Source organism: Balaenoptera acutorostrata, chromosome X, assembly GCF_949987535.1.
Source record: "Balaenoptera acutorostrata chromosome X, mBalAcu1.1, whole genome shotgun sequence".
In the NCBI taxonomy this organism is placed as follows: Eukaryota; Metazoa; Chordata; class Mammalia; order Artiodactyla; family Balaenopteridae; genus Balaenoptera; species Balaenoptera acutorostrata.
This window is the reverse complement of record NC_080085.1, coordinates 81,130,946-81,143,776: the sequence shown is the minus strand read 5'-3', so window position 1 is coordinate 81,143,776 and position 12,831 is coordinate 81,130,946. Positions and strand designations below refer to the sequence as shown.

The 12,831-nt window shown below is 38.0% G+C and overlaps 1 protein-coding gene across 1 annotated transcript in view; it reads right to left on the bottom strand.

The window, feature by feature from the left end:
• Positions 1-5,408: 5,408 nt before the first annotated feature.
• Positions 5,409-12,831, bottom strand: part of LOC130706272 (transcription factor 7-like 2) — a 51,199-nt gene continuing 43,776 nt past the window's right edge. Inside the window, 2 exon segments of the mRNA XM_057537659.1 lie at positions 5,409-6,466; positions 6,469-6,730. Coding sequence (XP_057393642.1) covers positions 5,409-6,466; positions 6,469-6,730 — 1,320 coding nt within the window.

Here is a 12,831-nt window from a genome sequence, read left to right as displayed (position 1 = left end):
GGGTATATATCGCGTAGTGGGATTGCTGGGTCGTATGGTAGTTCCAGTTTTAGCTTTTTAAGGAACCTCCATACTGTTCTCCACAGTGGCTGTATCCAATTACATTCCCACCAACAGTGGAAGAGGGTTCCCTTTTCTCCACACCCAATCCAGCATTTATTATTTGTAGATTTTTTGATGATGACCACTCTGACTGGTGTGAGATGATATCTCATTGTAGTTTTGATTTGCATTTCTCTGAAGACTAGTGATGTTGAGCATACTTTCATGTGCTTGTTGGCAATCTGTATAACTTCTCAGAAGAAACGTCTATTTAGGTCTTCTCCCATTTTTAGATTAGGTTGTTTGTTATTTTGACATTGTGCTGCATGAGCTACTTGTATATTTTTGAGATTAATCCTTTGTCAATTGCATCATTTGCAAATATTTTCTCCCATTCTGAAGGTTATCTTTTCGTCTTGTTTATGGTATCCTCTGCTGTGCAAAAGCTTTTAAGTTTCATTAGGTCCCATTTGTTTATTTTTGTTTTTATTTCCATTTCTCTAGGAGGTGGGTCAAAAAGGATCTTGCTGTGATTTATGTCATAGAGTGTTCTGCCTATGTTTTCCTCTAAGAGTTTGATAGTGTCTGGCCTTACATTTAGGTCTTTAATCCATTTTGAGTTTATTTTTGTGTATGGTGTTAGGGAGTGTTCTAATTTCATTCTTTTACATGTAGCTGTCCAGTTTTCCCAGCACCACTTATTGAAGAGGCTGTCTTTTCTCCATTGTATATTCTTGCCTAACTTATCCAAGATAAGATGACCATATGTGCGTGGGTTAATTTCTGGGCTTTCTATCTTGTTCCATTGATCTATATTTCTGTTTTTGTGCCAGTACCATACTCTTTTGATGACTGTAGCTTTGTAGTATAGTCTGAAGTCAGGGAGCCTGATTCCTCCAGCTCCATTTTTCTTTCTGAAGATTGCTTTGGCTATTCGGGGTCTTTTGTGTTTCCATACATATTGTGAAATTTTTTGTTCTAGCTCTGAAAAATGCCATTGGTAATTTGATAGGGATTGCATTGAATCTGTAGATTGCTTTGGGTAGTAGAGTCATTTTCACAATGTTGATTCTTCCAATCCAAGAACATGGTATATCTCTCCATCTGTTTGTATCGTCTTTAATTTCTTTCATCAGTGTCTTATAGTTTTGTGCATACAGGTCTTTTGTCTCCTTAGGTAGGTTTATTCCTAGATATTTTATTCTTTTCGTTGCAATGGAAAATGGTAGTGTTTCCTTAATTTCTCTTTCAGATTTTTCATCATTAGTGTATAGGAATGTAAGAGATTTCTGTGTATTAATTTTGTATCCTGCTACTTTACCAAATTCATTGATTATCTCTAGTAGTTTTCTGGTAGCATCTTTAGGATTCTCTAGGTATAGTATCATGTCATCTGCAAAGAGTGAAAGTTTTACTTCTTTTCCGATTTGGATTCCTTTTATTTCTTTTTCTTCTCTGATTGCTGTGGGTAAAACTTCCAAAGCTATAACATAGTGGTGAGAGTGGACAACCTTGTCTTGTTCCTGATCTTAGAGGAAATGGTTTCAGCTTTTCACCATTGAGAACGATGTTGGCTGTGGGTTTGTTATATATGGCCTTTATTACGTTGAGGTAAGTTTCCTCTATGCCAGTTTCTGGAGCGTTTTTATCATAAATGGGTGTTGAATTTTGCCTAAAGCTTTTTCTGCATCTATTGATATGATCATATGGTTTTTCTCCTTCAATTTGTTAATATGGTGTATCACATTGATTGGTTTCTATACATTGTAGAATCCTTCCATTCCTGGGAAAGACCTCACTTGATCATGGTGGATGATCCTTTCAATGTGCTGTTGGATTCTGTTTGCTAATATTTTTTTGTAGATTTTTGCATCTATGTTCATCAGTGATATTGGTCTGTAGTTTTCTTTTTTGGGGGCATCTTTCTCTGGTCTTGGTATTAGGGTGAAGGTGGCCTCGTAGAATGAGTTTGGGAGTGTTCCTCCCTCTGCTATATTTTGGAAGAGTTTGAGAAGGATAGGTCTTAGCTTTTCTCTAAATGTTGATAGAATTCACCTGTGAAGGCATCTGGTCCTGGGCTTCTGTTTGTTGGAAGATTTTTAATCACAGTCTCAATTTCAGTGCTTGGATAGGTCTGTTTATATTTTCTGTTTCTTCCTGGTTCAGTCTCGGAAGCCTGTGCTTTTCTAAGAATTTGTCCATTTCTTCCAGGCTGTCCATTTTATTGGCATATAGTTGCTTGTAGTAATCTCTCATGATCCTTTGTATTTCTGCAGTGTCAGTTGTTACTTCTCCATTTTCATTTCTAACTCTATTGATTTGAGTCTTCTCCCTTTTTTTCTTGATAAATCTGGCAAATTGTTTATCAATTTTGTTTATCTTCTCAAAAAAACGGCTTTTAGTTGTATTGATCTTTGTTATCCTTTCCTTCATTTCTTTTTCATTTATTTCTGATCTGATCTTTATGATTTCTTTCCTTCTGCTAACTTTGGGGTTTTTTTGTTCTTCTTTCTCTAATTCCTTTAGTTGTAAGTTTAGCTTGTTTATTTGAGACATTTCTTCTTTCTTGTGGTAGGATTTTATGGCTCTAAACTTCTCTCTTCGTATGGCTTTTGCTGCATCCCATAGGTTTTTGGTTGTTGTGTTGTCATTCGTTTCTAGACATTTTTTTATTTTATCTTTGATTTATTCAGTGATCTCTTGGTTATTTAGTAGTATATTGTTTAGCCCCCATGTGTTTGTATTTTTTATAAATTTTTTCCTGTAATTGACATCTAGTCTCATAGCGCTGTGGTCAGAAACAATACTTGATATGATTTCAATTCTCTTAAATTTACCGAGGCTTGATTTGTGACCAAAGATATTATCTACCTTGGAGAATGCTCCATGAGCACTTGAGAAAAAAGTGTAATCTGTTGTTTTTGGATGGTATGACCTATAACTATCAATTAAGTCCATCTTGTTTAATGTATCATTTAAAGCTTGTGTTTCCTTATTTATTTTCATTTTGGATGATCTGTCCATTGGTGAAAGTGGGGTGTTAAAGTCCCCTACTATGCTTGTTTTGCTGTCGATTTCCCCTTTGATGGCTGTCAGCATTTGCCTTATATATTGAGGTGCTCCCATGTTGGGGGCATAAATATTTACAATTTTTATATCTTCTTCCTGGGTTGATTCCTTGATCATTAGGCAGTGTCCTTCTTTGTCTCTTGTAATAGTCTTTATTTAAATTTTATTTTGTGTGATATGAGAATTGCTACTTTATCTTTCTTTTGATTTCCATTTGCATGGAATATCTTTTTCCATCCCCTCACTTTCATTCTGTATGTGTCCCTAGGTCTGAAGTGGGTTTCTTCTAGACACCATATATGCGGGTCTTGTTTTCGTATCCATTCAGCCAGTCTATGTCTTTTGTTTGGAGCAATTATTCCATTTACATTTAAGGTAGTTATTAATATGTATGTTCCTATTACCATTTTCTTAACTGTTTTGGGTTTGTTATTGTAGGTGTTTTCCTTCTCTTGCATTTCCTCCCTAGAGAAGTTCCTTTAGCATTTGTTTCAGTGCTGGTTTGATGGTGCTGAATTCTCTTAGCTTTTGCTTGTCTGTAAATGCTTTAATTTCTCCATCGACTCTGAATGAGATCGTTGCTGGGTAGAGTAATCTTGGTTGTAGGTTTTTCCCTTTCATCACTTTTAATATGTCTTGCCACTTCCTTCTGGCTTGCAGAGTTTCTCCTGAAAGTTCTTCTGTTAACCTTATGGGGATTCCCTTGTATGTTATTTGTTGTTTTCCCCTTGCTTCTTTTAATATTATTTCTTTGTATTTCATTTTTTTGTTATAGTTAGCATTTTAATAAACCAGAGAAAATTCGGAGACAGTTTTACAATCGCTTCATGTCAACTACAATGGCACTGAATGAACAGGTTTCAGCTTTATACAGCATTTTGTAACATCAACATGCCTAGGTTTTTTTTATTTTTAAAGTTTGCTACCTACTTGTATGTCATACGTGTACATAAAGGCAGCAGCTGGTTTTTCCTTTAAGAGTAATCTAATATACAGAATTTTTGGCCCTTAAGGGTTTATACCTCTTCATTTAAAATGCTTTCTGGACAATCTGCTACCAAACACATCTTGTTATAGGTGACATTAAAACTACATACAAATCTACCTATGTAACATCACAGCAAAACATGATGAACAAAAATTACAGCATCAAAAAGAGAGAGAAAACTAAAGTCACTGAGAATTTTGGCACATAAAGTTTTGCACATGGTCAGTCCATGTCCTCAGGGTGCAGGGTGCTCGCCTGCGAGTTCACAGGGGAAACGGGACAATTACCACTGCTGCTCGTACAGCGTCGCTAAAATTCCCTCACTAATTTTCAAGTCTTGTTTTACATAATGGCTTTTAAAGCAACTTTTGTTAATGCTACTGATCCTTTAATGCAACTATTAATGTCCATTTGGCAGCATCTGGGTTTCATACGGCAAAAAAAAAAAAAAATGTCCAAAAGGGAAACAAAAAATATATATATACACATTTTATATATAAACTTAAAAACCTTGTACAAATGAGTTGTTATATATAAGATGCTTATGCTAAGGGGAAAAAAACTTTATACAGTTTCAAGAAAAAGGAAAACATATTTTAAAAGGGACAATGTACAGATTTGACAAGCAACCTCTAAAGCAATAAATACTACTGGTCCAACAGCGTTGTGATTCCATTAATTGTTGAATAGCATCCCCCTCCCCCCAAAAGAACAACACCATAGAACAAGGTATATTAACACATTTTAACCCTTTGTTTCTGTACATTTAAACAATAACAAGTAACATCACAATAAAAGTTGTTTCACACAGGAGAAAAAAAAAAGTAAATGGCACTGCATTCATTGTGCCCTTATGGTTTAAAAACCAGATGTAAAATGATTGGTTTGCAAGTTCGTATTTAATACAAATAATACAGAACCAACTTCTTTTGGAGGGCTGCTTCAAAATTGCTTCTTTTTTTTCCTTTTTGTTTTTTAATCAGTCTTTTAAAACTAAGCTATCTGAACTACATAACAGTTATGTATATATATATATATTTTAAATGCTACAAAGACTTTAAACAGCTGTTGATAAAAATTTTGGTAGAATCATGAGGTTCTTCTCTCATCTACATATTTAAAAGGAGAAATTGAAATAAGAATAGGTCAAATATTGACCAATGAACTCGATAAACATTAACTAATGTAGCCACGTGGCACAAACGGAAAAGAGGACAAAACAAAAACCTGGCAGAAGGGGGCGCGGGAAATAAAGAAAAGCAGAACGCAACACTCCACAAAAGAGCAACTGGAGCTGAGGAGGGTAAAGCTATTCTAAAGACTTGGTGACGAGGGAGAGTGACTGCAGCTGCGTCCCAGCCAGAGAGCCATGGGAATGTAAGGAAGATGTTGACGGCTGCGCCAGAGATGAGGGAGGGATGGCGGGAGGCAGGTCCAGGGCCCCGTTGGCACAGAGGGCGGGGGCCTTGCCGTGGGCGGCCTCGGCAAGCAGGAGGGCGGGCGGCGGAGGCATCATGGGCAGGTGGGCCAGGGGGTCGGGCTTCAGGGACAGCGAGAGAGGCTGGGTCTGCTCAGTCTGTGACTTGGCGTCTTGGGGAGGGGAGCCTAGCAGGTTCGGGGAGGAAGGAGGTGAGTCTAGTAAGCTTCCATCTGAAGAGGGTGGACTGAGGCAGCTGCCTTCACCTTGTATGTAGTGAACGCACTTTTTTTTTCTCCTGCAAGGGCCACACCAGTTATTCTGTTGATCAAGGCCAAAGCGCGCTCGGCATTTCTTAGGAATGCTCAGGTCTGTAATCGGAGGAAGTGAAAGGCAAGGATTTAGGAAACATTCGCTGTGTTCATTGGTCTCCCTGGGCTGCTTGTCCCTTTTCCTCTTCTTCTTCTTCCCATAGTTATCCCATGCGGACCAGCTGGGGTACAGCTGCATGTGAAGCTGTTGTTCCTTCCGGGCCAGCTCGTAGTATTTTGCTTGCTCTTCTCTGGACAGTGCATTCCACCTTCGGCCCAGGATCTGGTTGATGGCTGCACTTTCTTTCAGTGTGCACTCGGCTACAACCTTCGCTCTCATTTCCTTCATATACAACATGAATGCGTTAAGAGGTTTCTTTATGTGGGGCTTCTTCTTTTCTTCTTCCTTTTTGGAGTCCTGATGCTTTGCGCTGTGGAGTGAGCCGACGTCACTCTGGGAAGATTCCTGTTTGACTGTCGGCGTGACCATGGCTGGGTGGGGAATGCCGGTCGTGTGTAGAGTATGATGTGGTGGGACCATATGGGGAGGGAACCTGGACATGGAAGCATTGACAGTCAGAGCTGTGGGGTAGGGGTGACGGAATCCTCCTGTCATGATGGGGTACACTGGCTGACCTTGCCTGTTTTGGGGTCTACGTCAGCTGGTAAGTGTGGAGGTGGGTTTCCCAGCATGAAGTGTTCATTGCTGTATGTGATAAGAGGCATGAGAGGGTGGACATGGTGGGGGTGTTGCACAACCGGCACTTTGTTTGAAACAATGTGTGCCGGTGATGGAGAACGGGCATCCTTGAGGGCTTGTCTGCTCTGGAGGGTCCCCGCCTGGACATCAAGCAGTGGCCATTTCATCTGAAGATAGGTTCGGGCGGTGGGCAAGAGCGATCCCTGTATTTCATTTTTGATAGTTTGATTAATATGAGTCTTGGCGTGTTTCTCTGGATTTATCCTGTATGGAACTCTCTGTGCTTCCTTTACTTGATTGATTATTTCCTTTCCCATATTAAGGACGTTTTCAACTATAATCTCTTCAAATATTTTCTCAGTCGCTTTTTTTTCCCTCTTCTTCTTCTGGGACCCCTATAATTCGAATGTTGGTACATTTAAGGTTGTCCCAGACGTCTCTGAGTCTGTCCTCAATTCTTTTCATTCTTTATCCTTTATTCTGCTCTGCAGTAGTTATTTCCACTATTTTTTCCTCCTAGTCACTTATCCGTTCTTCTTCCTCAGTTATTCTGCTATTGATTCCTTCTAGAGAATTTTTAATTTCATTTATTTTGTTGTTCATCACTGTTTGTGTGCTCTTTAGTTCTTCTAGGTCCTTGATAAACGTTTCTTGTATTTTCTCCATTCTCTTTCCAAGATTTTGGATCATCTCTACTATCATGTCTCTGAATTCTTTTTCAGGTAGACTGCCTATTTCCTCTCCATTTATTTTTTCATGTGAGTTTTTACCTTTCTCCTCATCTGCTGTTTATTTCTCTGTCTTCTCATTTTGCTTAACTTACTGTATTTGGGGTCTCCTTCTCGCATGCTGCAGGTTCGTATTTCCCATTGTTTTTGGTGTCTGCCCCCAGTGGCTAAGGTTGGTTCAGTGGGTTTCATAAGCTTCCTGGTGGAGGGGAGTGGTGCCTGTGTTCTGGTGGATGAGGCTGGATCTTGTGTTTCTGATGGGCAGGACCATGTCCGGTGGTGTGTTTTGGGGTGTCTGTGACCTTATTATGATTTTAGGCAACTTCTCTGCTAACGAGTGGGATTTTGTTCCTGTCTTGCTAGTTGTTAGGCATAGGGTGTCCAGCACTGCAGCTTGCTGGTCGTAGAGTGGCACTGGGTCTTAGCATTGAGATGGAGATCTCTGGGAGAGCTTTCACCTTTTCATATTACATGGGGCTGGGACCTCTCTGGTGGACCAATGTCCTGAACTCAGCTCTCCCACCTCAGAGGCTCAGGCCTGACAGCCAGCCAGAGCACCAAAGCCCTGTCAGCCACATGGCTCAGAAGAAAAGTGAGAAAAAAGAAAGAAGGAAAGAAAGAAAGAAAGAAAGAAAGAGAGAGAGAGAAATAAAGAAAAAAGAAAGGAAGAAGAAATAAATAAATAAAAGTGTTATTAAAATAGAAAAAAATTATTAAAAATGAAAAATAAAAAAGTTTTAAGAAAAAAGAGAGAAAGAAGAGAGCAACCAAACCAAATAATAATAATAATAATAATAATCCACCAATGATAACAAGCCCCAAAAACTATACTAAAACAAAACAAAACAAAACAAAACACCAGACCATCAGAACCCTAGGACAAATGGCAAAAGCAAAGCTATACAGGCAAAATCACACAAAGCATCACATAAACATTCACAAAAAGAGAAAAGGGAAATATATATATATATATATATATATATATATATATATAAAATAAAAAAGGAAGAGAGCAACCAAATTGATAAACAAATCTACCAATGATAATAAGCTCTAAATACTAAACTAAGATAAACATAAAACGAGAAACATATTAGATGTAAAAAGTAAACCCGAAGTCTACTACAGTTGCTCTCAAATTCCACCACCTCAATTTTAGGATGATTCGTCGTCTATTCGGGTATTTCACAGATGCTGGGTACATCAAGTTGATTGTGGCGATTTAATCTGCTGCTCCTGAGACTGCATGGAGAAATTTCCCTTTCTCTTCTTTGTTCACACAGCTACTGGGGTTCAGCTTTGGATTTGGCCCTGCTTCCATGTGTAGGTCACCTGGGGCATATGTTCCCCACCCAGATAGGATGGGGTTAAAGGAGCAGCTGATTAGGGGGCTCTGGCTCACTCAGGCCAGGGGGAAGGAGGGGTACGATATGTGGGGTGAGCCTGCAGCAGCAGAGGCCGGTGTGACATTTCAACAGCCTGAGGCATGCTGTGTGTTCTCCCAGGGAAGTTTTCCCTGTTTCATGGGACCCTGGAAATGACAGGCTGCACAGTCTCCTGGGAGGGGAGGTGTGGAGAGTGACCTGTGCTTGCACACAGACTTTTTGGTGACTGCAGCAGCAGCCTTAGCGTTTCACGCCTATCTCTGGTGTCCACGCTGATAGCCGTGGCTTGCGCCCATCTCTGGAGCTCATGTAGTCAGTGCTCTGAATCCCCCCTCCTCCCACACCCCGAAACAATAGTACCCTGCCTCTTAGGCAGTTCCAGACTTTTTCCTGGACTCCCTCCCAGCTAGCTGTCTCCCATTTTAAGTCTTTTAAAATGTTACTATGTACATTCACAATGTTGTGCAACTATCATCACTATTTCCCGAACTTTTTTCATCACACCAAAGAAAAGCTCCATACCAATTAAGCAATAACCCCCCATTTGCTCTCTCACCAATTTAGGTAATCTCTAATCTACTTTCTGTCTCTATGAATTTTTCTTTTCTAGATGTTTTATTTTTGTCCCTCTGTGTCTGGCTTATTTTACTTCATATGTTTTCAAGGTTGATCCATAATGTTTCATGTATCAGAACTTCATTTTTAATGGCTGAATAATATTCCATTGTATAAATATATCATATTTTTTTATCCATTCATCTGTTGATGGACACTTGGGTGGTTTCCATCTATTGACTATTGTGAATAATATTTCTCTGACCACTTGTGCACAAGTATTTGTTTGACGCCCTTATGATAATTCTATGTTGAACTTTTAAGGGACACTCAAACGGTTTTCCACAGAGGTTGCACCATTTTGCATTCCCACTAACAATGTACAAAGATTCCAATATCTCCACATTCTTGCCAATTCTTATTACTTTGGTTATTTTTTAATAGTCATTCTAGTAGGTGGTGAGTACATATTACATTGTAATTTTTTGTTTGTTTTTTAATTGAGATATACTTGATTTACAATATTATATAATTTTTAGGTATACAACATAACGATTGACAATTTTTAAAGATTATACTCCATTTATAGTTATAAAATATTCCCTGTGCAGTATAATATATATTTGTAGCTTATTAATTTTATACATATTAGTAATACCTCTTAATCCCATACCCTTATCTTGTGCCTTCCCTCTTCCATCTCCCCACTGGTAATCACTACTTTGTTTTCTATGTGAGTCTGTTTCTTTTTTGTTATATTCACTAGCTTATTTTATTTCTTAGATTCCACACATAAGTGAAAACATACAGTATTTGTCTTTCTGTCTCTGAGTTATTTCACTAAGTATAATACCCTCCAAGTTCATCCATGTTGTTGCAAACGGCAAAATTTCTTTCTTTTTATGGCTGAGTAGTATTCCATTTTATATATATGCCAAGTGTTCTTTGTCCATTCATCTGCTGATGGACACTTAGATTGCTTTCATGTCTTGGCACTGTAAATAATGCTACTATGAACTTTGGAGTGCATGTATCTTTTCAAATCAGAGTTTTCCTTTTCTTTGGATACACACCCAGGAGTGTTACTGCTGGATCATATGGTAGTTCTATTTTTAGTTTTTGGTGGAACCTCCATGCTGTTTTCCACAGTGGTTGCACCAGCTTACATTTCTACAATATACAAAAGTTCTCTTTTCTCTCCATCCTCACCAACATTTGTTATTTGTGGTCTTTATGATAATAGCCATTTTAAGAGATATGAGGTGACATCTCATAGTGGTTTTCATTTGCATTTCCCTGATGATTAGTGATGTGGAGCATCTTTTCATGTGCCTGTTAGCCATCTGTATGTCTTTTTTGGAAAATGTCTATTCAGGACTTCTGCCCATTATTCAATTGGGTTGTTTGGTGTTTTTGTTTGTTTGTTTGTTTGATATTGAGTTGTATGAGTTGTTGATGTATTTTGGATTTTAACCCCTATTGGTCATATCATTTGCAAATATTTTCTCCCATTCAGTAGGTTGTCTTTTCGTTTTGTCAATGGTTTCCTTTGCTGTGCAAAAGCTTTTAAGTTTAATTAAGTCACATTTGTTTATTTTTGCTTTTGTTTTCTTTGTCTTGGGAGGCAGATCCAAAAACGTATTTCTACAATTTATGTCAAAGAGTGTTCTGACTATGTTTTCTTCTAGAAATTTTATGGTTTCCAGTCTTACATTAGGTCTTTAACCATTTTCAGTTTATTTTTGTACATGGTATGAGAAAGTGTTCTAATTTCATTCTTTCACATATAGCTGTTCAGTTTTCCCAGTATGATTTATTAAAGAGATGGTCTTTCTTCCATTGTATATTCTTGCCTCCTTTGTCTTAGATTAATTGGCCGTAAGTACATAGGTTATGGGCTCTATTCTGTTCCATTGATCTATATGTCTGTTTTTGTGCCAATACCATACTGTTTTGATTACTGTAGCTTTGTAGTATAGTGAAGTCAGGGAGTCTGATTCCTCCAGCTCTGTTCTTCTTTCTCAAGATTGTTTCTGCTATTCAGAGTCTTTTGTTTTTTCATACAAATTTTAAAATTATTTTCTCTAATTCTGTGAAAAATTCCACTGTTATTTTGATAGGGATTGCATTGAATCTGTAGATTGCCTTGGGTAGTATAGTCATTTTAACAATATTAACTCTTCCAATCCTTGAACATGGTTCAAGGATTTCCATCTGTTTGTTTGCGTCATCTTCAGTTTCTTACATCAGTGTCTCAAAGTTTTCCAAGTAGAAGTCTTTTGCCTCCTTAGGAATGTTTATTCCTAGGTATTTTTTTCTTTGTTTTGTGATTGTAAATTGGATTGTTTTCTTAATTTCTCTTGCTGAAGGTTTGTTTTTAGTGTATAGAAATACAACATGTTTCTATGTATTAAATTTGTATCCTGTAGTTTTACCAAATTTATTGATGAGGTCCAGTAGTTTTGTGGTGTCTTTAGGATTTTCTGTGTATAGTATCATGTTGTCTGCAAACAGTGACAGTTTTACTTCTTCCTTTCCAATTTGGATTCCTTTGATTTCTTTTTCTTTTCTTTCTTTCTTTCTCTCTCTCTTTCTTTCTTTCTTTCTTTCTTTCTTTCTTTCTTTCTTTCTGGCTGCATTGGGTCTTTGTTGCTGTGTGCTGGCTTTCTCTACTTGTGATGAGCAACTACTCTTTGTTGTGGTGCACAGGCTTCTCTTGTTGTGGAGCACGGGCTCTAGGTGCACAGGCTTCAGTAGCTGTGGCACGTGGGCTCAGCAGTTGTGTCTCGCAGGCTCTAGAGTGCAGGCTCAGTAGTTGTGGCTCACTGGCCTAGTTGATCCACAGCATGTGGGATCTTCCCAGACCAGGGCTTGAACCCATGTCCCCTGCATTGGCAGGTGGATTCTTAACCACTGCACCACCAGGGAAGCCCTGATTTCTTTTCCTTGTCTGATTACTCTAGTGCATTGCAGTGTTTATTTGTATTTCCTAATGACTAATGATGTTAAGTATATTTTCATGTGCTTATAGACCATTTGGAAAAATGTCTATTGAAGTCATTTGCCTATTTTTGTTGTTGTTGAGTGTAGGGGCTTTATATATATTATGGACATTAAATCTTTATCAGATATGTGATTTGCAAATATTTTCTCCCATTATGTGGTTATTTTTTCCTCTCTCTTGGTAGAGTGATTTGATCTACAAAAATTCTTAATTTTGATGAAGTCCAATTTATCTATTTTTTTTATTGCCTCTGCTCTAAATGTCATATATAAGAAAGCATTGCCAAATAAAGGTCATCACGATTTGCTCCCTGTATTATCTTCTAATAGTTTAGTGTTTCAGCTTTTAAGTTTAGGTCTTTGATCCATTTTGAGTTATTTTTGTATGTGGTGTAAAGTAAGGATTCAATTTCATTCTTTTGCATTTGGATATTCATTTTTACCATCACCATTGTTGAACACTGTTCTTTCCACATTGAAAGGTCTGGGCATCTTGTTGTAAATCAATTAGCCATATATGTGAAGATTTCTTTCTGGTTTCTAAATTCTATTCCATTGGTCTCTATGTATATCCTTATGCAAGTACTACACTGTCTTCATTACTGTAAATATGAAGTAACCTGACTTTACACC